Raw genomic sequence first — 27,765 nt, 5'->3', positions numbered from 1 at the left:
TGGTGACCGTACAAGACAATGTCTTCTTTTTGCATCTGCAGCGTTTCAAAAGCTCATCCAGATCATCTTTTTCTTAAGATTGACCAAATCAATTCCAAAGAAAAATCGTTCACATAGCGCATCTTGGTACTGTAAAATCATTGCCTTGATCAATTTCTTTTTTTGGGTTGAGTCAATTAAAGTGACGAAAGACCGCGAGAAGGATGCGAACATGGAAATCGGGCTTGGAATTAATTTCTATCCTATTTTCACGAGAACGTACACAGCCTTGATTGTTGACTATCGCTTGGTCTCTTGCACATTGTTTGTGCAAAAAGCTTTAGAAATTGATGCAACACCTGAAACAAATGAAGCCGAAAGTGAAAATCCATGCTGCCCAGACCCTCTAAGCTATTCTTGGCGGTTACCAAACTGTCCAGGCTGGTTATGTCACAAAGTATGTGCCAACAGATTTTTGATAGCTTTGGTCATTGTATTACTTTCATTATTGCAGCTCTTTAATTTCTTCGAGGATAAAGGCCTTGGACCTTGGGCAAACATCGTGGGAATACTTGCTGCATGGTCATTCTTCGCTGCTGGTTTGTGGCTTTTGATAGAGGTATGCTTTGAAACAGTTTAAAGAGACAATCCAATAACAACGAAAGCTGTTAAAATGTTTACTCTCGGAATATTGTTTGTATTCAAAAACTTTTCTGTGGCAGTTACAGCAGTATAATTTTAACATTTTAAGGCTTTTAAGTTCAATAAGATCAACTCACTTGACAAGCTTATTTGACAATTTATCACACTATTGGTATATTTTACTTACAGGCCAGGTCATTAAATTATGATGATTCGGAAGAGCAAGAAAATGTTGGTATCAATTATCTCATGATCATAATGGGTTTTGTTAGCATAATGTTCTGGACTGCACTCTCAGTATCAACGATAGCATGGTCGGTTGGAGCAAAATCTACAGGTGATAAAAGATTCCTATACTTGGCATTGACATCAGCGAAAATTGTTAGTTTCGCATTGATACAGATGTTCCAAGTTTATGTTTTCAAGAAAGTTCGTGTTGGTTACGCCAAAACATTTCGATTGAAGAAACATTTGTATTGTTTGATCTTGTTTTTAATTGTCACCTCGCTGGCTTTGCTTGTCAATTACACTATATGTGAATATAGTTATTATGTTGATCAGTTGATTGAAAATGCAAATTACACAATGGTGATTCGATTTTTGTTTGCAATCGGTCAACCAATGGGTATCGCTTTCTCCTGCCATATTGTTCTCCACTTCTTCACCATCTACTGGCAGATGGAACCTGAGCACAATGAATCTGAGCACAATGACACACCTTCGGCTGACGAAACAACACCTCTGACCATGAAGGTATAAAGAAAAACAGGAGTTGAATGTGTCGGTAATTGGTCGTTTAAGTCTTTTGATTTCTTTTATAAAATGTATCACAAGAAAATACTAATCTCGTCTCATCTAATTTCTAAAGCTTAAATGAGTCAATAAGAGTTCACCTATGGATAAAAGAGCTCATTAAAAATGCACGATATATGAGATTATGAGCATATGCATACATCGTAACTTTTTTAATCATAGGGCGAGCTTGGTTACAATAGCATACACTTTTTGTTTCTTTATACCTCCATGCTCTGACTTGAACACTTAAACATCAATGACTCCTATAATTGAAAAAATAACAACTTCTAGTTAAAGCCACTGGTATGTGTGAGCCATAAGAGTACCCTCAAATGGGTAAAAACTCATAGGTTGGTCTCTCAAAGGGTCCCAAAATCACTAAAATGGAGAATTTCTCTCAAACTGTGACCGAAACTTGATAAAAATCACATCAAATTTTCGGAAAAATCACCCATAACCCCATAATTTTGGCAAAAATTTCTCAAAGAATCTCGAAAATGTCTTACTTTTGTGTCCTGAATAAGCAGGGGGGAGGAAAATTTTCTAAATTTTAATAAGCGGGGGGGGGGGGGGGGGGTGGAATAAGAAGGGGGGGGGGGGGGTAATTTGAAGACAGAATTTCTTTTAACTGATATCAATTTCAACAACAAAAAGTAAAGCTTTAACAAAAGTACACGTAAAAAAAGACAACAAGTTTAAGGTCTATCTACACTGTAATAAAAAATATTGAATTATTCGAATTTAAGCAGCGGGGGGTCTAGATACCCGGGGGGGGTACTTAGGCAAATGGAGGGTACGGTATGTGACGCCCTTAAGGGTACCTTTTTTGGACTTCCTAAGTCCTGCTAAGGGTCAGAAAAATCAGATAATCTAATTTCAGTCCCACTAAGGGTCGGAAAAATAGGACAATTTCAACTCTTTACCCCCTGAAAGATCGAAATTTGGTCAAAATTGGTCAAATTTGTCCCACTAAGGGTCGTAAATTTCCCAAAATTTTCCTTTATTTTCTCCTTTTTAGTCCCGGTAAGGGTCGAAAGTTCGAAAGTCGGGCGGCAACCCCCCCCCCCGTCAGCTCGCAACCCTAGTACCCTCCCCCGGGTCTAAATAAGAGTGGGGGCGTCTATTCAGGAGACAAGAGTACTTTTCACTGCGTAAATTTATATATCTCGAATATATCTTATTCAAATGATTTGTAACACACCTTGACACACTTTGTTATAGTCCCGGGATACTAGGTTTGTGAGGTGACCGGTATGTTCGAGCCAAAGATCGAAAATCGACACATTGAGGATTTTCAGAACGAGATTACCAAATTTTACGACCTTTTGAGGGAGTTGATTTTTGTTGTTTCGTAATTTTGGGACCCTTTCAGAGATTCAATTGCTATTTTATCGATTGTGTACCCCTTTGAGATACTTAGGGTTTAAAAAAAGGACCTTTATGGCTCGAAGCTCATTTCGACCAAGTACCCCTCCCCGCGGTAATATAGGGTATATTACAAAATGTGGCGTTATTACAAAGTGTGCATTAATTCAGCAGTAATATCATTCGAATAATTGTTTTTATTATAATTGTTTTGACTTTTATAATTTCGGAATCTTCGATTTTATGAAATCTAGGTTCAAAGAAAAGACTTATGTTTAGTTTTAGGTTAAGAATCGTTATTTGTAAAAAATATATATGATCTGTCATTTATGTAAACCCTTTGATGATATTTTATCAATTTTTAGCATTTTATAATATTGCGAGAAAACATGCATCTGTTTTGATGGTTTTCCTTTTTTTCTTCGAGTTTTTCTGGACACCCTGTATTTTTACAGGTAGACGCTTTGTTCCAAGTTTTCATGAATAAAATTTCATCCAGTCACTGCCGAGGCCATTGACTTATCTGTCATAAAAGGAGATTTAGACTATGCTCGTTTCAAGCTGGCTGTTACTTTCTAACAAGATGTTTCTCCCAGTAAAGTAGAACAGAACTATACATGTATGAAGTATACTTTAATTCGTTTGATTTATTTTGTATTACAGTGTAACTAAAATAAAATAACGTCAACAACAAAATTAACTTCTGCAATATTGCAATAATGATGGTATCAAACAGAACAGCAAATGGAACTGGATTTCCTTTGGACAGCAATGTTAACGATTGTATTGCATATACTTTCTTTGCTTTCTCTATAATTGGCATTTTACTACTGATTATCAACTCATGCATTTGTGGGGACAGAAAGGAAGGAAGAAATGTGGCGTTCATTTTGGTTGGGACTTTTTCCTTTTTAAGTTTATCAACCAGCCAAGACGAAATGATATATTTCGCAGTGGTTGCTTCTTTTTTATCGATAGCGATCATTTATACGTTGATTGGTTGCTTTGTATTTTTCACTGAAAATGAAGAACTTCCAAAAGAAATGCATGATTCACATTTGCGTCCTTTTATTGTTGGAATTACTGCAGCCGTCGTTGTACAGGAATGCTTATATTTCATTGGATCACTTTGTGATAAAGGAAATGGAAGAAAAAGTGCTATCTTCATATTAGCTGCTATTCAAAAGCTCGTGCAAATCGGCATCTATTATTTCAAATTAATCGATTCTGTCCCCAAAAGAAAATATGGTGCGTCTTTGTACTATAAAATCTTTGCCTTGTTCAATTTCATTTTTTGGATAGAATCGATCAAAGTGACCAAAAACCAGCAACAGGAGAAGTTTATGGAGGATATGCTTCATGGTCTTTACACAATTTTTGCCAGAACCTACACAGCCTTGATTGTTGACTATCGCTTGATTTGTTGTATCCTGTTTATGGAGCATGCTGCAGAGATTGATATAATGATAGCACGTGGCGAGAGTTATGAAAGAATTGAAGGAAACCAAAGTGAACAAGAAGAAGGAATCAAAGTGGTTCATCAATGTTTTAATGATTATCGAGAGTTCACCAGAGCTATCAAGAATAGGAATGGTCTAGGAATGACACTTGGCTTGGTCATTGTATTTCTACAGATCTTAAATATGTTTGTTTACTTTGAAGGAAAGGAGAGCATTGTGGGTCCATGGGGCAACATTGTCGGTATCTTAGCTGTTTTGTCAATCTTTATCGCTGGTAGACTCCTACTTTGTCAGGTATGGTTGAAATAATTTTCAAATGCCTTTGTTAAACAAGAATAGGTGAAAGAAGATCTACACAATCTTTACTGTACAATATTACAATGCTTTATCAACATTCCAAAGTTTTGACCTGTGGAGGGTTAAGTTATTTGCTTGCTTTTACTTATACAGTTTTACAAAGACAACAACAGGAGAAAAGAGTTCTTGATTTCCAAGTCAAAAAATTTATTTTTCAACGTCTTTCTAGTGAAATCTAAACAGATTTGTCGAAGGTCCTCTATAAATTTAACCCTATTAGCCCCAGGGGGGGGTAGAATCTACCACGCTGGTGTTCTTTTGTACGCATCTCAGAGAAAAAATTTTGAAATGATTTTAAACTTTATGACTTGTAATAAAATCATATTAAGATTTTTGACTTCATCAAATTTCGAAAATTTTACTCATCTCCATCCTTGATTTTGATAAAAAATTTCAGTGGAAAATGAAAAAACCGGCAATTATGTAAAAACACCTTTTATCTTTCAGAATCATCAAACAGAATCTGTGTATCTTTATTGGTTCGACTGTGAGACACATTTTTATAAACCATACATCTGGACTTTCATGCAATGTGGAAATTTTGTGATGACGATCAATTTTTTTATGGTCATAGCTCTTCTATAGATAAAAAATAATCGAGCAATGGTAGATTCCCGGGGGGGGTACTACCCTTGTCGACCGACGGGGGTGCTCCGCTGAGGTTCCAAAAATGGACCCTACGTGGGACTCGAAATTTGCGAAAAAAGTGACCCTGAATGGGACTGAAATTCCAAAATTTTCTCAAATGTTCTACTTTTTCCCCAAATTTTCCAAAAATAGGCACCCTACGAGGGACTGATTTTTCTATTTTGGTGTTTTTGCGACCCTACCTGGGACTCGTGGAGGTTAAAAAAGGTACCCTGACCAGAGGAGCATCCCCGTAACCCATTTTGCCCTAGTACCCCCCCCCCGGGGGTAGATTCTACCCACTTCGATTTTCAAGCGGAAGCGGGTTTTCATCGAATAAGGGATATAGAACTTAGAATTAGAGAGACTCAATGTAAAACTTCTTAACTGCAACTTTTTTTAATACATTTATTTGTCTAGATCAGCTCGATAAATATTACCGAAGAAGAGGACCATGAAGATGTGGGCATTGATTATCTCATGGTTGTAATGGGTCTCGTCAGTGTCATGTTCTGGACTGCAAATTCAATATCAACTATAGTGTGGTCGATCGAGGGAAACGCTACAGACCAAAAACAACCGTATTTAGTTTGGACAACGGGAAAAGTTTTTTTCTTTCCGTTTGTACAACTCTTCCAAATCTATATCTTTCGGAAAATTCGTTTATGTTATGCCAAAAACGAAACGTTTTTAATGATGAAAAAATCCTACTTTTTAATTCCTTTTTTAATGCTCAGTTCGCTGGCTTTGCTTGCCAATCTTATTATCTGTGAATATAGAGATTATGTTGAGGAGTTGATCGAAGAGGCACATTATGTATTTGTGACAGAAATATTGCTTGCGGTTGGTGCACCGATGGGTATCGCTTTTTCCTGCCATATTGTCCTCCACTTCTACACCATTTACCACCAGATGAGAAAATGTAAACATGATTTCGAACGTCAAAATCGACCCGTCGAACCCGTCGAACCCGTCGAACCCGTCGAACCCGTCGAACTCGTCGAACCCGTCGAACCCGTCGAACCCGTCGAACCCGTCGCATCCGTCGTACGTGGTCTTTTAGATTCTGATAGAGCTCAAAATTATACCAACGCCTAGATCAGTGAAATCAAAATGTTGTGCCAGTGGCTCTGGACAGAAGCACAACGCCCACAAAACGACCGGCAAAGGGAAACGAACTGTACTGATGTAGGTAGCCATATGCTGAAGTGGAGGGTAAATTTTCTTTGTTCAAGCCTGCAGAATATGTGACCATTAATTGTTTCTAAATCGAAAAGACTAATACTTGATAGAAGCCCGCCCAAAACAGCACTCAATTTGAAATAATCATTTTAATAGTAAAATGGTACATGTCTTTAAGTTTTACTAATACGTTTACTACATAGACTTGTTGGCTTAAAAGGAGCTTTGAAATCAGCTTTTTCTTCTTAAGCCATTCTTGAAATCGGAGGATGGTTTTGTTTTTTATTTTTTATTTTATTTAGCTAAAATTCAGCCTCGTGTTCTCAAAAATTCTTTTTATCTAAAAAAGTATGAAACTCAAATAATTAAAGTCAATTCCAAAAGTTTTGCACTCCACACATTTTGATATATTGCTCTTGGAGGAGAAAATACGAACTTAGAAGTAATCTACTGAATATTTCAAAATCTTTCAAAATATCGAAAATGAAGATGAAAAATGATTTTCGTACTTTTTGTAATTTACATGCAAGTCAGTTTTTTTGTTTTTTTCGCCAAAACATGTCATATTTATATCGTTGGAAATATTTTTTCACACTTATTATAACTAGCCATAATTTTCATTAAAGTGCCATCGCAGAAGAACGATCAAATAAATTGTTGAATTTGGAAAGAAAATGCCGATGTAAATAGTTGTTTCGTTCGATTTTTACCAATACTTGGAAAATAGCATTATAAATTAGTTATTGGGGAATTAACCATTTTATCTTAGTTACACCATGTATCTCTAGTTGCAACTTTCGTAATTATAGCACCTGTATAATGTAAGAAAAACTTTTTCGTAAAAAGTATGTGCTGTGTACTAGAGGTTTATACCAGTAAAATAACGTAGAGCTGTAATAATACAAAAATCGTCCAATTTGAAGGACTATTCAACGAATGAAAAACTTCAAACCATGAAATAGAAATTCAACTTTTCTCAAGAATGAAAAAGTTAAGCCTTAAGATTTGCGCCGCATTTAGAATGACGGATTAAATCTAGCCATTTTTTCGTTTCCGTGTGACATATTTTTAAGATCTAGCGGTGGGTTTTACTTTAAATTAGACCAGCGGCCGAAGTAGTGAATTGTGTCACTTCGTAAGGAACCAGGGCAAATTGTTGATACTATGCCCCTAATAGGGTGTAGAATTGACAAAAAAAATTTGCTCTTCGAATCTCCTGAAGTTTTCGAGTGAATCGATTTTTTGTTAATCGATAGGACAGTTTTCAATTCCTAGATCTCAAGATGTTTTGGCTTAAATATTGAAAATTATCGATATTTTTTACTGAGTGTCAGCAGTTTTTCAGCATATTTACCCACCATAAAAATGAAATATCTCAAGATCAGAACATCGAAAGTTAACAAGCCATGCCATTTTCGGATACTACCAATTCAGGGCTATCCAGCTGTGGAAATGAATTTTTCTGAAAATGCTCTCAGAAAAATGCTGACGTCATCGGAAAACACCAAAAACGTCGATTTTTTGCCTTAAAAATGACATTTCTCGGCACCAGGTGGTTGAAACTTAACAAATAACCCCATTTTCTTTATCTAATTTTCACGCTGAATCCGTTGGTAGCCTCAGATATTTGATTTTCTCTTGATAAGTTCTATCGATTAACTAACAAGAGCCACAAAGATGTGGTTAAATATTTCCTCCAATAGCTCAGAGCATAGATTGTAGTTGCAGTCGAACCCCACAGATTATCCTAAAGCCCCAACTTAGTAACTTAGATTTATTAAAGCCTTTATATTAAGCAATATCCGATGCAAAACAAAATACAACCATATTCCTGCTAAAATTTGTCGTTATTTCATAGACATGTTCACAGATGATATAAGTCTAAAAACTTGTTAAAAAATTGCATGCAAATGATAACCGCATTTTAACACAAAAATAAATGTATTTTATTCAACTAATATTGGTTTTTACCTTCATTAAGGAAATAAAATCTTAGATTTACAAGTTGATATTATTCTAAGACTCATCTGAGTAAGAAAGTGCCAAAATATCTTGAGACTGTCTACTAAGGGACTAATATGGAAATATGGCAATATGAATTTGGGTTGGGAGATATCGAAATATGTTGTACACATTAGTTTCATATGAAAAACTTCATTGTCATCAATATTTTAAAGCACCATATTATACCATTCACAAATAAAAAGTTACTTAAAAATGGATCTCCTTCTTTACAGATTTAGATTTCCAGTGCACAACATCTGTTACATTAGTATTCATGTGATAATATACCAAATTGTCAACCTTGAAATTGTCACATTTAGTTACAGTATTGCTAAATATTTACAACACTCTCCAGTAAACTTTTTTGTGAAATTTGTGTCTTGATAAACTAAACTCCATGACATTTGTATCATTGATCATTAAATCACATCTTGGAACAATAGAGTTCCTTGGTTCAATTATTGCAAGAATGTTAATCTTTGTTCATATTCTCATTATGTGCAACATTATCATTACATCATTGCCAGCAACATTGTATTGTCAGCTTTAGAGGTCGTCAAACTTTGTTGAATTTGTAATCCTGGCACCTGAATGTGAAAGGAAAGAAAAATTCAAAATTTCATAATGGGAAATAATCTCTTTACAGTAATCAATGCCAAATGTGTGGTCATTCACTGAAATCTCCCAAAAAAAAAGACTTTAAAAAATTGAGACTCTGCTTGATGGTTTGAGCTATGTTTGCCATGCATATATACTGAGCCATTAAAGAAGTTTACGGGAACGTACAAAAAGGACCACAGGGTACGTACAATAAGGTACACTGGGAACATACAATAAGGTTCACGGGGAAAATACAATAAGGTTCACGGGGAACATACAATAAGGTTCACGGGGAACATACAATAAGGTACACTGGGAACGTACAATAAGGTACACTGGGAACGTACAATAAGGTACACTGGGAATGTACAATAAGGTACACTGGGAACATACAATAAGGTAGACGGAAACATAAAATAAGGTTCACGGGGAACGTACAATAAGGTACAAGGGGAAAGTACAATAAGGAACACAGGGAACCTACAGGGAACGTACAATAAGGTATATACACGGGGAACATACAATAAGGTACTGGGGAACGTACAATAAGGTACATGGGGTACGTACAATAATGTATACGGGGAACTGCACAATAAGATACACTAGAACGTACAATAAGATACACAGGGAGCGTACAAAAAGGTACCCAGGAACACACAAAAAGGACCAACGGAGAGCGTACAAAAGTTACCCTGAAAGCATTCAAAAAGGACCATGGGTAGTGTACAAAAAGGAAAACGTACCAAAGGATCCCAGAGAGCGCACAAAAGATAAAAGGGAGGGGAGCATACAAAAAGGTAAACAGGGAGTAAAAGCATCTATTATGATCTAGTTTTCTTTTTAGCATCTGGCATCAAGGCTAAAAATGGGGCACTGAGAAGAGTGCAAGCTTTTCCAAGTTTTGACGATTAATATCTAGACAATATATACATGATGGAAATCAGAAAGAAATTTATGCTCACCTTCTTCTCAAGTCAAGATAGGAATGGATTGGATTTCCATGTGTTTCAGCTTCTTTCTCCACCCTTCTTCTTCTCCTTATGGGAAAAACAACAAATACAGCACACACAAGAGGCAGTCCTCTGAGCTTTACACACAATCATTTGTTTTATGAAAAGCTGGTAAAAACCCCTGCAAAGGACACTATTTTTTTCCCCGCTAAATCTTCGCGACGATTTTTAGTCACGTGACTGAAGAGCCTAGTCATAATGTGCAGCACGAATAAAGAAAACATTAACATCGAAAATGGACGAAGAAGAAGAAACGGAAAAAGGCCGTTTTAATAAATATTCCCCCCTATAGTAGGGAAATATTTAAAAATTGATTCACTCGAAAACTGCAGGAGATTCGAGGGGCAAACTATTTTTGTCAATTCTACACCCTATTAGGCGCATGATATCAAAAATTTGCCCTGATCTAAGGGATGCCCTGCAAAAACCATTTTTAAGACCTTTTTTATTCTCGGACACTGGTCTAAATCTGGTGTTTAAGCTAAAATCACGCGCTCACGTGTTATGGATGGGAAGTGAGAGTGGCTTCATATCCCATCCCAGAGTTTCGAGTCTAGCCCCTTCGGAACTTTGGAATCAATGTGTAATATCAATGAAGTATAAGTCCGAAGGGCTAGAATAGAATCTCTTTGGTAGGATTTGAAGGCGCGCTTAAATCCTACCAAAGTTGCGCGGCCTTGAGCGTTCCGTGTGGTTTTTATACAAATTTCGTAAAATTTTCCGCTAGATTTCAAAAAATATACCACTCAAAAACAAAGAGATCGCTAAATCCAATCCGTAATCCAATCCCTTTTTCTTGCCTGTGAAAGGTTAAAATTCGATTCTAGCCCTTCGGGCTTATACTTCATTGTGTAATATTTCAATAGCCTCAAAGAAATATATACAGAAATATCACATAGAGCCTAGTGAAGGTAAAAAACCGTTTCATGAAAAAATAGCAGAACAGCTATGATTAAATCACGTGATTGCAACCAAGGGAACGAGGAAAACAATGGTACAAAACATAAAAGTTGTAGGCTTAAAAAATTGCAAAAATTTTACCGAAATTTGAATAAATACGAGAAAAATTATTTTTCTGACATCGAGTTTAAAAAAAGTTTTGTTAGACGAAATATTGATCGATTGTACATATATATGATATGTGCGTACTTTAAAAGATTTGCTTTTTAAGCTCTAAAAAATTAATTCCTCAACATTTCAGCGTTAATTGAAAAGTTTCAAGTTGATTTGCCAAGTTGTTCATTTTTGCTTTTAAATTGAAGCTCCATAACAACTATGCTAGCTGAACTAAAGTCCAAAAACCGATTTTGTTAAAGGAAGCATAAATTTACATCAGGTCACTAAACTTCACAATCTCCAATACACGTTTTTGTATAAGGAACAAACTATAAAAGAACATAAGGCTTCGATGTCAAAAATGTTAAGAACAAGTTAAGAACAATTTAAGGCTTTGCAGACTCTAAAACACCCGATTTCTTAGGAAAATGAGCAAAAGTTCTCGAAAAATGGTGAAAATAAGAACATGTTAAGAACATTATTAGGCTTAAAACTCAAAAAGTTAAGAACATCCGAAATGCTTCAAGAATTTTCTATATTCTTATTAAAGAAACGTGTACGTGACTTATATCCCGTAACTTTTCAATTTCTTTTGGCTATTTCTAATTTTCTACACCAAAAACTGTTCCAAAAATTAACATTTTGGTGTTTCCTTGCTTTTGCATTCAAATTAGATCTTCATTTTTTGCAGGAAGATACTTTACGAATTTGTCATATTGAAGCAAATTTTTCATTCTTTCACTTTGTTTTAACTTTTCTTTAACTTTATTTTACAGGTGCTAAGTAAATAACTTTATTGGAATTTCTGATTAATAATGTATCGTTTTCGAATACCATTTAGTTTTCTTTGAGACTCTACACTGTGCGCTCGTAAGTAATTAGTCAGTGTAGATTCTGCAATTTCAAAATGCGTCTTTCAATTTTAGTACTTTTTCTTGTGGTCTTTGTAGTTGTCTACAGCAAGCCAAATGGAAGTCACAAAGTTGAAGAAGTAGATAAAGGTAAGTTTTTATTTTTTAAAATATCTTTCCTATAAAACTACCTAAGTACAGAAACATTAAAATTTTGCACAAGTAGATCAAAAAGAAATGAAAATCGTTTTAAAAGATTCACTGAACAGCTTGTGGCTCTGAATCTGAAAGAGACAGTGTTGCCGAATTTAGAATTTTTTTAAAGAAAGGCTGACCCCCTTCGGAAATTCATGATTTCAATGTCTTCTGACATCACCAGTGGAACGAATGCTGATTGGCTGCTAAGCGATGTGTGTTTTATAAAATACACCACCTTCCGCGGCAACAGACCCGGTAGGATTTTTTTGTCAGTAGGGGTGAAAATAAACGACTGAAACTCGATTGGGATTACAATAAGTTTTTATTTATGGCTTGGGTTTTGAATATCATTGTTTTCCAGTCAGAAAATTCAGGTGAGGATTGGAAAAATAACAAAACGTTTATCAATGAAGATTTATTTATTTGATTATTTCAAGCGGGGACAAAAATTGGAGCAAAATTTTCGACTGAGGACAATTGGCTAAGTTTTTTCAGTGGTAAGAGGTCGCATAAAACGATACTGATTTTATAATTTTAGAGGATCATCTTCTTGAAAGGCGAGGCAAGAAAGATAAAGGTAAGACTTCCATTTTACACACATTTTAAATTTTTTTGATTCCTAAATTGTTCATTATTATTCTGTAGCGAGTACATATGCTGATAAATGCATGAATCAAATGCGAATTTTTAAAACAAGCTATATAAGATGTTATAAATCATGACTGAGGCTCAGTAGTTCTTAATTTTTTTCCTGATTTCATGATTTTAATGTCCAATCACTTTCTCCCATTGTCATTAGTTAAAGCGGATAAAGAGAAGGAAAAGGAGAAGGCGGGAAAGAAAAAGGAAAAAACACAAAAGGAAAAAGAAAAGCAAAAGGAAAAAGCTGAAAAGGAAAAAGAGAAAGAAAAGGAGAAGGCGGAAAAGGAAAAAGAGAAAGAAAAGGAGAAGGCGGAAAAAGAAAAAGAAAAAGCGGAAAAGGAAAAAGAAAAGGAAGCGGAAAAACTCAGGAAAAAACTTGAGAAAGAACGAAAGAAAGCCGAAAAGAAAGGTAAGCAGGTTTTTCATCATTTCAAATCTTAGGTGTGATGATAGGCTATATCCAAAGGTTTTTGATTAGTATTGTTTTTTCATAACAACAATATCATGTTCTTGTTCTTTCCTGAATTTCACTGAAATGACATTTTGATTGTTATAGAAAAATGGCACAAAGTAGAAGAAATGTTGGCTAATAACGGAGGTAAGTTTCGATATATCTTCTGCCTTATATATAATTGATCCTTACTTAGGGAAAATAAAGTTGTTGGACAGGGTCATAATAAAGAGGAATTGATCTCTACAAGTGTCTTTGCTAAGCCCTTTCTAGAATACCCCTTTATCACAGGGGGTATCGTAGGATATTTTCAGCCAGTGGAGGTAAAAATAAAGGACTAAAACTCGATGGGGATCGATATTCACATGTTTTCTATGGCTGGGAATTTCGATTGTTTTCAAGTCAGAAAATGAAGTAGGGACGGAGGAAATAGCACAAATGATTTTTTTAATCCGTTGTAAAAGAGAGCCAAAAGATTTGCAAATCTTCAGATGATAATATCTCGTTTCTCGGTGGTTTCAGATCTTGGCGTTGACGATGATGACTTAGAGAAACATTACCCAAAGAAATTGAAAGAGAAGAAGAAGGAAGGGAAAAAAGTCAAGAAGTCGGAACATGACACATTTGAAAATAATTATGGACGGTATAAAAATCGAACTGGTATTTCAGTCATGGAAAACTTGAACGCTATCAATAATGGTAACTTTTATCTTCATCTTTTTCTTTCCATCCTTTCGAGCGACAATGATTTGTTTGAAGCTTAGCCAAGACAAAATCCATGGTTGTAGGTGTGAATTTTATTTAGAATTTGTGTTTCGCTGAACTTCAAAAAATGTGCAAGTGTCGTATATGAAGGTTTGAAAGAGTACACATGTGTGTTATTTTGCAGCGCACGATCAACAACTTGATGAAGTCGACATGATTGATTTACGTCCACCACAAAGTATGTTTCACCTTATCTTTACCAAAAAAGTCGGTCACCTTCGCCCCGTATCATTTTAAACCCATTACCTTAAACTTCACAACATCTGGAATCTTCGTAAGAATTCTTAGTACGACAGTTAACTTTTGAGAACAATTGTATGTACTGAAGAACAAATAAGTATGAGTATTTCGTCTAACCTTGCCACCTCTAGCTCAAATATCTTCCATTATATTTTTCTCAATTATCTGGACTAAGAGCTAGTTTAACAAAGTTGAAAAGTAACAGAACACTTTATTCTTTTTCAGGTAAACGTGACGCTATGAGGGACCAAATGTATCTATGGATTGATCGAGTTGTCCCTTACGTAATCGACCCTGCATTAAGTAAGTTATTTCTGTCTATGTAGAGAATACACCTTTGTCTCATTATCCCATAAGTACACGTTTTTTTTATAAGAACATTCAAAATTCTTAACTTTTTGAGTTTTAGGCCTAAAAATGTTCTTAACCTGTTCTTATTTTGACCATTTTGTGAATATTTTTTACCATTTTCTAAGGAATAGGGTGCTTTAGAGTCCGCAAAGCCATAAAATGTTCATAACTTGTTTTTAATATTTTGGCCAGCGAAGCCTGCTGCTCTTATATTGTTTGTTCTTATAAAAAAACGTGTAGGTGACAGAAAAGTTAGGTTAAGTTACATTCTATTGATTTTTTTATACCAGGTGGGGTGATACATGTTTTTTATAAGCAAGTGTCTGTCCCTATATCATGCTCGCCTATGCTTAGCATTCTATTGTTCTCAAATAATAGAGCCATTGTCTAGGAACTAAAAATTGAGCCTGTATATGCTTGTAAACGCTATGCTAATAAAAGGAAAATCATAAATGCCTATGGGAATTTCAGGGTTTTTACTCGCTGTTGATAGTTTTTGACCAATATGTTTCGAGCCTTCTTTCTTTGGCCGTTTTATTTAGTGGTGGTAGAGTTATGATAATTATTTCTATTGTTTTTGTTCCTGAATCATTGATGATTAAAATTTGCCTGAATCTTCATATTTTCTTTTTGAAGTTACTCCTCTAGAAAACTTAATACATGCACGCTTTTTTTAATAAGAATGGTGTAAATCCGTTTCATTATGGATATTCTTACTTTTTTGGGAAAATCATCTTAAGATATTCTTACAGCATTCTTAGGTTAGGATCCTAATTCAGACTAGATTTAGTACATAAGTCTTAAACATAAAATGCCATTTTTGTTAAAGGAATGGGGTAATTAATAAAATTATAATTGAAAATGCTCTAAAAATGGCATTCTTAGCTTAAGTAGCAAAATTCCATGATGGTGATATTCTTAGCATTATTCTTATTTTTTTGGCCATTTTCATCATGGACATTTTTATAAAGTGTATGCTTATAAAAAACCGTGTACCATATTCTTGCTGGAAGGTAAAGTAGTAAAGTGGTCGAGATGTGCCTTTTTGCTGCCTTTGCAAGACGTCTTCATCTAATTATTACCTTTTATGTAGAGGATGGTACGGATACCATCGTAGATGCCATGAACGAAATTCAAAGCGCTTCTTGTATTCAATTCGTACCATACACTGGTCAATCCAACTGGATCAAATTTGTGTCTAGTTCAGGGTCAGCTTTTATTATTTTCTTAAATTATGTTGAAAAAGTTCTCGTTCGAAATGATATTTGTGAATACTGCACTATTTGAATTGAACTCTTTCACTTTTTCTTCACGTGAAGCATTACTTTAAATTCTTAGCTAAGCTTCTTTTTCACTGGGAGCTGGGAAGAGTTAGACTGAAGTGAAGTTTTCTCCACAAGGAAGGGGATGTGGGCGGTGAAAAAGGTTTTCACAAGTTTTTCCCTTCGCTATATTTGCACTTAAATTCACTATCAATTAATCAAATAGCTCGGTCGTTACTTCTTCCCAGGCTTCCAGGCTTCCAGGTTTTTTTTATAGGGACTATGTTGAAAATAAAACAAAGCTCACGCCACTTTCTTTTCTAGATGTTGGTCAAGCGTTGGACGAAAGTTTTGGGTTTCGGGATATCAAGAACTTTCTCTTGGCAGCGGATGTCTTTTCAAGGTGCAAATTCAATAGTTTTCTTCACACATTTATTTCATTGAAAGGTATCTTTTAAATGAAGATAAGCTTTCAAGGGTCAAACTTTAAAGGTTTTATTATTACATAAGTGTTCCCGTTTCATATCAGACACATATTTCATATCAGGACAGTGTCCCCCTATTGTTATTTTATGCTGATATAAGCAAAAAAATGTTTTCCTTTTTCTGACCAATCTTGCTCCACATCCATGTCAATCCAATGTGAAAAAGCTTGTGAATTAAAATTGATGAGTAAGCAAATGATATCACTCTTATTTAAAACCAAAACCTTTAATGTTTTTAAGCGGCTTGGAATCAACAATGTATAATGTTTTCTTTCATAGTAGTTCCTTTTTCTTCCTTTTCAGGGAATCATCATTCATGAACTTCTTCACTCACTTGGATTTTATCATGAACAATCAAGATATGACAGAGATGAAAATGTTGAAATTTTCTGGGAAAATATTCCTGAAAGTGCGTTAGGAGCTTTTACTTTTCTTATCTTGCTGTATGTAAAATTTCTTCCAAACTTTAGTTATTGTAGTAACTTAAATAGATAATTTATTTTGATTGTCGGAAAAAATATATTTCTCAATAAAACTTTCATTTAGCCAACCAGCACAACTTTGACAGACAAAAGGAACTTCGTGTCAGTGGATTAGGCACTCAATATGACGCACAAAGTATCATGCATTATGGGAAATTTGCTTTCGCTAAAGATCGTAAGCTATTAAAAAGTGGATTTTTTTCAATTTATGCATTCGAGCATTCACCCAAACCACTGGGAGCCTTCCAATGACTGGTAGGAATATCGTCCATTTTTGTACATACATCGTGGCAAGAATTTTAAAAAACAATACAAACAATACAAAAACAACACAACACAATAAACATAGACGACCTCAGATCCTTTTCATTGTCCAAAACATCATAGCAACATTACCCTAGCTGATATGACCAACCCTGTCCCTATCTTGGATGGGTGGTCAAGGTCAGGCGGCCGCCTATCTTTTCAAGCCGCCGGTCACCAATCTAATAAGGCGACCACCTATCTTGCGATTTCTGGTCTGCAATTTATCTTCAAACCTTAGGTGGTCACCCTTTCTAATGAAATCTCAGGCGGCTGCTTCACTTTACTCAGGCGGCCGCCTGATTTCTATTCACATGTTAGACATGAAAAACAAATAAAATGGCGTCAACGAACCTAGAAGTCCAAGATGCTCCTTGTCTTTGACTTCAATAAGATAAACTAAAGGTTTTTATTATTTCCTTTTTCTAATGGAAGGAGAGACTTTAATCTTTTCCTCATCCTACAGCAAATAATGTGACATGTAGTGCCGAAGTAGTGATCAACTGTTGCACAGCAAAAAACTACCATAATGTTAGATTTTAACAGGCGGCCTCCTGAGTTGAGACGACAAAAATACAGACCAGAATATTATCAAGATAGGCGGTCGCTTAAGATTTCAGACGGCCGCCTGACCTTGACCGCACATCCCAGACAGGGACAGGGTTGGCCATATCAGCCACGCGGTACAACATCTTATTGCGACTAGCCGACTATAATCGTGGTTTGATTTTTAGTTATAAGAAAACACAATAATGTGAGCAATTTTCCATCAGAATGTTACGAGAAAACTTTTAAATTTATTTTTAAATTACAGCTTCAAAGCCCACTATTGTGAAATTAAGCAATCCAGAGACATCGATAGGACAGCGTGACCATCTTTCGGACACCGATAAGGAACAACTCAACCTGCTGTACAGTTGCACAAGTAAGTGAAGAAAATTCTATGTTTAATCGAAGTTATAGGTGGATAAGCATAATTATGTACCCCTGTGTCATAGACCTCGTGGAAAAATTTGACTAAATTTCACCCCTACGGAACCAACTGGAAAATTGACTTTGACTTTATTCCCATTTGAAATTCAATCGAAAAAATTACACTCCGACATCATCCCAGCTGAATTTTTCGAGCTGGAAATTAGACTAGCGAGAATTAACTGTATTTACTCAACTTCACATCCCCGTTATTATTCCCAACATAGAATAAATACTGTCACAATAGCAGGTTTTTTAGTCTGTATATAAAGGATAGTTCTCAGAAATCACAAGTTATAAATCAAGATACATTATAAGATAGACTCGTGCTTGAACCAAAAGACTCGTGGTTGAACCCCAACAGACGGTAAGATCTAGGTTCCTGCTGGATCAGGATCTGTTTGTAACCCGCATTGTTTACAAAAAGTGAATCTTTAAACACGCCCTTGGCTATATCATGCTTAACCTCGATTTTCTATGTTTTCCACAGGTACAGACAAACAAGGATGGAGTAATTGGTCAGAATACGGTCCATGTACCAAAGAAGGTCGACGTGAACGATCGCGTTTCTGTATGCACCCTACTGATAAAACAAGCTGTCCCAACCCAACAAACACCATGTATTTACACTACGGTGTTGATACTGAAGTTCAAACTGGATGCGCTTATTACCGTGAGTTTTTTAACATGGTTTAATACCCTTTCGAGGATTGGATTTGGTTTGAGTTCCAGAAAAAAAATTTCAACCTTTCTCGATGAAAGTATAACTTTCAGCTCCACCGATCTTCCGCCTAAGAAGGTTGTCATATCCAAATTTATCTGCAATGTTCTAATTTTGTGTTAATGTATCAACCGTTTGAAGTGTTCTAGACTGGTAATATAACGGTTGGTAATTAAACATTTGTTTGAAATCTTTTACATAATTGTATAATTCCCTTCTAAGATAAATTATAAAACTAGTACATAGCTTACACTAACATGCCACCGCAGCAATATAATATTTAAAAAATTCTATAATAAATTGTATAATCATAACAATGTCAATTGCAAGATTATAAGAAATGCATGGGGACAAAAAAATAGTAAGTAACTACACGTTTGGTTAAACGAAGAAATAAAAGATTTTCTTTTTTCCTGAAAATAATAACAATAACACTCCATCTAAATAAATAAAAACGATGGCCTAGTTATAATTAAGGTTTCGACGAAGACATGAAAAAATCTAATTAAAAAGAAATGACTCTTATGTTTTGCAAGCTAAAGTTATTCCACTTAAATTGGCATTCATTTTTTGCTATCATGTGGAAACCATATCAGAGTAATTAGACTACTCGAGTACCTAATAAACGTACAGTAGCGAATAAACGTACAGGGTCGAAAATGGAGGCATGCAAACCTAATTGAAGGATCTTTTTAATGAGGTTAGGGGGTAAATATTGGGTAATTTGCTTTCTTTTGACGAGTAGAACAAACCTCAAAAGTCAAAGATGGATATTTATCATTAGAAACAAAAGTAGGCACTTGAAATTGAGGAAAATTTTTGTTAAAATTAATAAACGTACATGTACGTTTATTAGATACCCGAGAGTATCTTCCTTGAGAGTGGTTTGTACATGGTAGCAAAACAAACTTCCAATTTACATGAAATAGATTTTAAATGTAAGACGGGTTCAAGAAACGAGCTTGTCGGAACAGGTTGACGAGATAAAGCTTTTAATGCTTTAAAGATTGAAACATAAAAAATAATCAGGAATAATTAATTGATTTGATTATTGATTGATTTAATTACTGATTGATTGATTGATTGATTCTCTATTGCTACTTTGCCTAATAAACAATAGTCAAGAGGATACTGCGGATAAAATTTATCAAAAAGTTCTGCGCCATCTTAAATAGGGCGAAATAGAAACCAATCCTAGCTAAGGCCCGGACTCCACTCGCCTACGCTTTGATTGTACTTCTCAAGCAAAATCTTTTATGTTGTTGGTCAAAAGAAAAATAAAGATATGCCATTGTGGTCCATTCAGACGTACAGTCGAGAAAAGTTGAAATGCGCCTAATTTTTTTAAAGTGCATAGTACTTTTTCATGATGCAATCTTTTCTCCAAACTAAAAGCTGATTGAATCCATTAAGATGATCGCAGCGCAGACAATGAAGAGATGTGCCTTCAGGAAGCTAGACTTTTTGAGTTTATAGCTATATACTTTCACTTTATGGTGTTTCTGTATGGCTGTCTGTGTGCCTAGTCTAACCACCGTTAAATGCCTTTGGGAAGGTCCCTCCTAACTTGGAAAGCCAGAATTGGAGCTATTTCACCAAACTACTGGAGCGCAAGTTATTACGTAGGCTATCACAACTGAAAAAGTTGAATGTATGCGCCTATACAAACTTTTTTCAGGTTTTCCAAATAGATTTACCACACTGAACAAACAGTGAAAACACTCTAAGTGAGGTAAATCTATTTTGAAGACCAAAAAAAAAGTTTGTTTACATCGATTCACATTTAATTTTGGATTCATATGCTACATTCTACTTTTTTGTACTTTGCCGGTATCTTGTTTTACCGTTTCTGTATGACTGTCTGTGTGCCTAGTCTAACCACCGTTAAATGTCTTCGGGAAGGTCCCTCCTAACTTGGAAAGCCAGAATTGGAGCTATTTCACCAAACTACTGGAGCGCAAGTTATTACGTAGGCTATCACAACTGAAAAAGTGAATGTATGCGCTATACAAACTTTTTTCAGGTTTCCAAATAGATTTACCACACTGAACAAACAGTGAAAACACTCTAAGTGAGGTAAATCTATTTTGAAGACCAAAAAAAAAAGTTTGTTTAGATCGATTCACATTCAATTTTGGATTCATATGCTACATTCTACTTTTTTGTACTTTGCCGGTATCTTGTTTTACCGAGTTAAGAAAGATATTCCCGAGTTACGACCATATAATGGTCTTTAACCCTATTATTATCAGGCTTTTTCGGATTTTGTATTCTCAAGGGGGGGTGTTTTCCACCAGCCTTGCATAACTTTTGATCTATAAAAGATATGGACTTGAAATTTGGCATAAATGTTCTCTACTATAAAAGGAGTTCATAGAAAAAAATTTGGGTTGATGACGTCACCATAAAGGTGGTGACGTCATCACAAACTTTCACATTTATCGCTTACTAATGAAAAAGTACTATTCAATAAAATAGCAATTAAAGTTGAACGAATGGAGATTTTTCAATTCTGTTTTGAATTTCTAAAAGCCAAAATAAATATCTTTAACATATTTGCCGGTTTTAAACATACTAATAAAATTGACCTTTAAAATCCATGCAGAAAACGAGTAAATTTTTTCAAAAAACAATGACGTCATTTTTGATGACGTCAGCAGTTTTTGAAAATTTTTTTAATATTTTTTAAAATTTATTATTGTTACCTAAAACCTGTCAAAATTTGAAGTCAGTCGGATGACTAGGTCAAAAGTTATGCTAAATTTAAGATTTTTGGATTTTACAGGGTTTTAGCTGGACTTTATGATATGCCTGCACAAAAAAGTCATAAAACCTGATCTGGTCGGTGTATAATTGTAAAATTTGGTATACATGCTGCTAATAGGATTATATTAAAAGTCAAGAACTTTCAGAGTGTTAAACAATTTTTTCAGTGAGCTATTAAAAAAAGAGTGCCAGCCTGGTGGAAAACACCCCCCCCTGATAAAAATAGGGTTAAAGCTTAAGAAGCTCTATAAACAATAAAGGTAGTTATTAATAAAATAACAGACAATATAAATTACAGTTTGATAAGTTTGAACAAAAATATCAACAAAATGTACATTTGAAAACTTGAGCAAATTTCTTTAAAGATTCCCGAAAAAGAATTGAAATCATTGCTGAAATGAACTTCTGACTAAATTACAGTATTTATTCAGTTTTAAAGACAAGAAACAAAATTAGACATACAAAACACTTTTTCCATTCAATGAATCGAATCAGCTCATCATCATAACCAGTCTGCCATTTTGTTTGTTTTGATTTGCAAAAGTAATATTGTAATCCTTGTTATGGTGATGTTATATACTTTTTCTATAATTTGCATTTATAACGCTCGCTTCAGCTTTTCAATCCTAAATCAAAACTAATGAAATGCAATATATAATAATGGTAATAGCATATAACGTAATATGAAAATGTGTATAACATTTACCGCTGTATAATTTACCGCCATATTTTTGCGGAACACTTAATTGGCCGGAACAGAAATAAGAACAAACGCGCGCGCGCGCAAAGATTCGAGATTCCTGTCCAATATCCTTGCGTGAAGCTATGAAGGCCTCCTCACTCGCTACGCTCGTTGCGGGGGCAATTATAAGATTAAAAAAAATGATATGTGTTTCTTTCAGAGGATGGTCATTGGGGTCGATGGAGCAGCTGGGGATCATGTTCAGTGACTTGCGCTTTTGGCACCAAATCACGTACTCGAAAATGTGACGACCCAGCACCGTCAACTAATGGTGCACCATGTAAAGGAATTTCAGTGCAAAGTGCAAGATGTGAAATGATCAGTTGTGATGCAGGTTTGTGCAGCTCTCTTTTGCGGATTATTTTTAACCAAAACTTACTCAAAATTAAGTACCTTGTTCTTGAGTACTATTTAAAAACCTGAATTGATTCCATATCCATTAGCAATTCCATAAACACTCCACTGGTGTGGAAACCATAATGGTACCAGACAATGTTACAGACTTATAAATTAAATTATGAAATTTCTCGAATATTGTTCTATCCTAGATTTACATTATCTTAAGTAAGTAGTTAGATCAAGTTGAACGTAATGTATTTAAATGTCTGCTTAAAGGACCATACGATTGTAAATTTGAAACGCAAACCACGCCAACATGTAAATGGACCAAAGATTTGAACGCTGATTTTCAATGGCGACGACACACTGGAAGTACACCCTCATCCAGCACCGGTCCCTCTGGTGATCATACTTCAGGAACTGGTAAGTGGTCGGTATTCATGTGGATTACCACAGATGCTCGTCTAGGATAGAACGTAGTATCTCTTAGAAAACACAAAAACTCTCGAAGAACTTATTACTTATAATTATGATTATCGATTGAATAGATTTGCTCCTTAAATAATGCCAAATGGCTTGAGAGGAGCAAGTTTATATTTTTATTAATCGAGACAGAAAAAAACTCTCGCGTGTTCTGTATAAGCTATTCAAGAAACATTTTATTACCATGGCAAACTTGAAATTTCTCCACTGAATTTTTTAGGATACTATATGTACATCGAATCATCATCTCCTGCGATGGTTGGATATAAAGCTCGTTTGGTGAGTCCACAAATAAAGGCTGGTGTTCACTGCTTGGCTTTCTGGTATAACATGTATGGATTCTCTACTGGTAGGCTGATAAGACTTTTTACTTATAAACAAAATCTTCATAAAAAGGCTTTGCAAATCAGGAGGAGAGGCTAGTTTTTGAAGAAACCATAAATCATCCTGATAGTTTAAGGTCTGGAAGGTGGCGCTTGAAACATTGTAAATCCCGGTAGATCTTTAGTTCGTGATATAGAGATTTTTCAGGTCTCGAGAGTTATGTATCTTTCATTATAGAACACTACCAGCTTTCGTCACAATGTTTGAACTTCAAGAATCTCATTTTGAATTTCGTTAGTAATATGTCCGGAATCTTTCAAGTTTTCATTGATTTCTCGTTTTTTTTTAGGATCATTGAATGTTTATTTGGAAGGAAGCCAAGAACAACTTTTCACCTTGAGTGGTGACCAACTTAAAGATTGGCATTTGAAGAGATTGAATATTGACAGCGCTGGAGACTTCAAGGTAGCTTTTTCCCTTATAAATGTGCCTTTGAGTTCTTGGATTTTTTTCTAAAAAACCTTCAACTGTCAATGACAATTTCTCTTCGCCATGGTTGAAGAATTTCCTTCCTATGATGTCTACCCTCAATTTCTGTATTGCATTTTTGTTGCTTACCTTGTAAATATTAGTACAACATTGCTTATTTATTTGTTCATAGATTGTCATCGAAGCAGTTCGTGGCAGCAGTTTCCAAGGGGATATCGCTATTGATGATATCAAGGTTAAAGATGGTCCATGTTTTGGTAAGTTTGATGCTAAGTCTAAAGTCTATTCACAATAAGTGTGCACTCTTTTTTCACTTACCTATAACTTTTGAAGGAATTCTTCAATCTTTATAAATTTGGTATCATTGGAAAGATATTAGTGAGTGGAACAATTTGGAATAAAAAAATCGATAAAAAAATTCTAAAAATGAAGATGAAAATGAAGAAGAAAAAAATGAAGATCTTGTAGAGAAGTGCTATAACTTTCATTTTCATTGGAGAGATTCTTTGATCTTAGGAGGTCATCACTGTGAAAAAATTTCACTAAAATATTTATTCAAGATAAAGTTATGATACAAAGTTTATAAGTGATTGACCCCAAAAAACAGCAGAAAACAGGAGAAAACAGCGTTTTTAGACGTCAATCAGCTTATAACTTTGTTTGATATCTTTTGACTGAATGATTATTTTTGAGAAATTTTTTCACAGTGATGACGTTCGATAATCAAGGATTCGCTTCAGTGAAAATGATAGTTATAGCACTTTTCTACAAGATCTTGATTTTTTTCTTCTTCATTTTCATCTTTATTTTTAGAATTTTTTTATCCATTTTTTTATTCCAAATTGTTCCACTCACTAATATCGTTCCAATGATACCAAATTTATAAAGATTGAAGAATTCCTTCAAAATTTATAGGTAAATGAAAACAGAGTGCACACTTATCGTGAATAGACTTTAGAATCTTATAGAGTGAGTAATCTCTAAATTTTGGATTTATGTCCTATTAGCTCAGTGCTTGGGGATAGAAATATTGAGAAACAATATTGTTTTTTGATTTGTTTAGCCCCACCAACCCCTCTTCCAACAACCACCGAAGAAACCACCACCACTGAGCCGCCAACCACCACCACAGAACCACCCACCACCACAACAAGCACTACAACTCCACTGCCAACAACAACAACCACTACTGAACTAACTACTACTCCAGAACCTCACATCCCCGAAGGTAAGATTTTCTTTTTTGTAAGATCATTTAAGCATTCAAACTTTGATCATTTTTAATCAAAATTTTGCTAACAACAAAGATTATCACACCCCCTTCTCACAGACTCACTGGGAACCCTTCCTACTGGAAAAATTGGCCAAAATATCCTCCCCAGTGAAAAATTATACTCTAATTTTTGTCCCAATTAAAAATAATCTCAGAAAAGCCAATCCTCACTGCAAATTATCGTGCTATTTTATCCATATTGAATTTTCTGGCTCGAAAACAATGGAATTCAAATCCACAGTCATAAGCAAACATGGGAATATCGATCGCAGTTTTGGACCGCTATTTTTACCCTCACTAGCTGAAAAAATCCCATCGGATCCGTGAGAAGGGGCTATATTCATGATATGCACCATTGCAATGTCTTCCACGGACCCAACAGCTGATTGGTTGAAAGTGACGTATTGACTGACTTTACGTCACTTACAACCAATCAGCTATTGGGGTTCATGATTGCAATGCTGCATATCATGTATTATCAAAGCTAGCCTCTTTCCGATAAAAGCCGCTAACCGTACACTCTTTTTCTTTTCATTTTCAGCTGTACCCGTTGGATGTTACAAAGATTTCGGTTACATTGATAGCAAACGTCCATTTAGCAAATACAAAGATTTGAGCAGTATTGTCATCTGGTCTGCCGATGTGGAATTCGCCAAAAACAATTTCAAAGATGTTGTTGGAAACTGTTCAGCCTACGCAAGAGCTAATGGCTATCAGGTAAAATCTTATTGAAAACTGATTTTTCATTGGGCGCATTAATTCGAAAAACTAAGCCCATAGATACACGAAAAGTTTTATTGGAACAATCATGTTTCCTACAAACTGTATGAATATTCGATTGAATGATTTTTTCTGAGTCTATTGAAACACAACTAAAACTGGGTTTGACTCGCTTTAATAAATTGAACCTTCTTTTATTTTCAGCATTTTGCCATCCAGTATTATTATGAATGTTGGACAGGAGCCAACGAAGAAATCAATTATGGACGAGACGGTGAGAGTGTCGGTTGCTGGCCACAAGTTGATCAAAATGCTGGCCCATTTTTGATCGGTCAAGATTATTCCAATATGGTCTATAGATGGGAAGATTAAAATATGACCAAATTTCTAAAACATTATTATTTGAAATATTTTGAATTGGTTTTCATCGAAAGAATCTGAATTCTCAATCGTCTCTACTTTTAAATTTGCTGATTTACTGAATCTTTGAATAGCATACATAATTATAGCGGAAATTTAATTTAGCGGATGGTCAAATAATCTTTTTCGGTAGAAATTTAATTTGGCGGAAGACGGAAAAAATCTAAATTTGGCGGGAATTCAGTTTTGTGGATGAAGGATATTTTTGACCAAACGCTATTTGTTAAGATAAAACCTGTCTTAAGGCCTATGAAATAGCACAATTTAGGGGAATGAATATAATAATTTAAATTTTGTAGGAATCTAATTTGGCGGATGATGGGAAAAAATAAATTAGGCGGGAAACTTAATTTTTGGTAGATTTTTGCTAAATCCGCCAAATTAAAGTCGTCAAAATTTCTTCCTTACTTTTAAGGTAATTTAATACCGACAAAATTTTTTTTGTCAAATTGTATTATATTGAAGTCGACAATTGCTGTATGACTTTATCATAATGGTGGGGTAAAACTGATCCCTTCTTTTGTCTACGGCTACCTTTTATGATTTTCTTCTTTGATAAATAAGAACGTTCCGTGTCGTGTCTCTTGCTGAGCTTGGGTCTTACATATTAAGATTTTATGATTTTTTGTTTCAATTATTTTCAATTCTGATCCAAAAATACTTTTGAAATCGGAAATAATGTCACAATAAATAATTGAAAGAATATTTTCTGATAAGTGACGAAATATGGAATATTTTCAAGTGGACGAAAACTATCACAATTCGAGTGCGATGGTTTCATGGTATCAAAGACTTTGTTACTTAGCGGTCTTTTTTTGTTTATTTATTTATCCACTGCATATCTGTATTTTTGAATTTTAGGATTCACTGGAACTATGGGAATTATGACTAACAGTAGTTAAAACTTGTATCTATGGTTAAATTTCATTCAGACCATTTCACCGTAAAAATTCTGAATGAATTGACAAAATTTCGAATCGGGTTATAAATAATTTAAACAAATACAAAAAAATAAGTATGATAATATTTTGAATCAAGAAAAAAAATCCTACTGAAAAATTTTGTGTGAAGGATAAAAAAGTCGAAAGTATATACTGCAGTCTAACTAAGGATAAAAGATGTGTTTTTGTTGTCATCCACAAAGGCATTATAAACTTCAACTTGAAGTGATCAACGAATACAGTAAGATCGAACGACAGCCTTACATTATCGACGTTGAACCAGAAGAGCGCAGTGTCTGTTGTTGTTTGTGTGATGCTGGTGTCAACAATCTTCATTTGAATAACCAGCCAACTGACCAAGTGATTTACGATAATGTGTGCTTCCCGCTTTGTTGTAAAGGAGGTGATTTCGAATGGCAAGATCGTGGTCATTATTTCCGACTCGAAATGCCGTCGTTGTATATTCAC

General features: G+C 34.9%; 3 protein-coding genes across 3 annotated transcripts; all 3 read left to right on the top strand.

Annotated features, from left to right (window-relative positions):
• Positions 1–259: 259 nt before the first annotated feature.
• On the top strand, positions 260–1,867 carry LOC136803944 (uncharacterized; the record flags this gene model as incomplete). Its single annotated transcript, XM_067060671.1, is given in 2 exon segments — positions 260–598; positions 811–1,867. Coding segments are annotated over 2 exon segments (909 nt in total), but the record flags the coding sequence as incomplete, so codon positions are not given.
• A 1,575-nt stretch (positions 1,868–3,442) lies between these two features.
• Positions 3,443–7,156, top strand: LOC136803943 (uncharacterized). The gene is made up of 2 exons (XM_067060670.1): positions 3,443–4,535; positions 5,646–7,156. The coding sequence occupies exons 1-2, from the start codon at positions 3,501–3,503 to the stop codon at positions 6,321–6,323; spliced, it is 1,713 nt and encodes a 570-aa protein (XP_066916771.1). The 5' UTR covers positions 3,443–3,500; the 3' UTR covers positions 6,324–7,156.
• A 4,748-nt stretch (positions 7,157–11,904) lies between these two features.
• Positions 11,905–26,394, top strand: LOC136803989 (uncharacterized). Its single transcript, XM_067060724.1, has 21 exons — positions 11,905–12,078; positions 12,665–12,703; positions 12,926–13,177; positions 13,325–13,366; positions 13,742–13,918; positions 14,109–14,162; positions 14,450–14,527; positions 15,669–15,783; positions 16,162–16,240; positions 16,626–16,731; positions 16,869–16,979; positions 17,922–18,032; positions 18,570–18,752; positions 22,469–22,642; positions 22,924–23,070; positions 23,351–23,479; positions 23,804–23,919; positions 24,116–24,200; positions 25,007–25,171; positions 25,758–25,933; positions 26,141–26,394. The coding sequence occupies exons 1-21, from the start codon at positions 11,985–11,987 to the stop codon at positions 26,306–26,308; spliced, it is 2,601 nt and encodes an 866-aa protein (XP_066916825.1). The 5' UTR covers positions 11,905–11,984; the 3' UTR covers positions 26,309–26,394.
• Positions 26,395–27,765: the final 1,371 nt, after the last annotated feature.

Source organism: Clytia hemisphaerica, unplaced genomic scaffold, assembly GCF_902728285.1.
Source record: "Clytia hemisphaerica strain Z4C2 unplaced genomic scaffold, Clytia hemisphaerica genome assembly, whole genome shotgun sequence".
Classification (NCBI taxonomy): Eukaryota; Metazoa; Cnidaria; class Hydrozoa; order Leptothecata; family Clytiidae; genus Clytia; species Clytia hemisphaerica.
Note: the sequence above shows the minus strand (reverse complement) of the source record. Positions and strands in the feature narration are given on the sequence as shown.

Coding starts and splice junctions, on each gene's coding strand:
- LOC136803989 (XM_067060724.1), top strand. CDS start 11,985: ATGCGTCTTTCAATTTTAGTACTTTTTCTTGTGGTCTTTGTAGTTGTC. Junction 23,480..23,803: donor CATGTATGGATTCTCTACTG/GTAGGCTGATAA, acceptor GTTTTTTTTTAG/GATCATTGAATGTTTATTTG. Junction 25,172..25,757: donor AGAACCTCACATCCCCGAAG/GTAAGATTTTCT, acceptor TTTCATTTTCAG/CTGTACCCGTTGGATGTTAC.
- LOC136803943 (XM_067060670.1), top strand. CDS start 3,501: ATGATGGTATCAAACAGAACAGCAAATGGAACTGGATTTCCTTTGGAC. Junction 4,536..5,645: donor GTAGACTCCTACTTTGTCAG/GTATGGTTGAAA, acceptor TTATTTGTCTAG/ATCAGCTCGATAAATATTAC.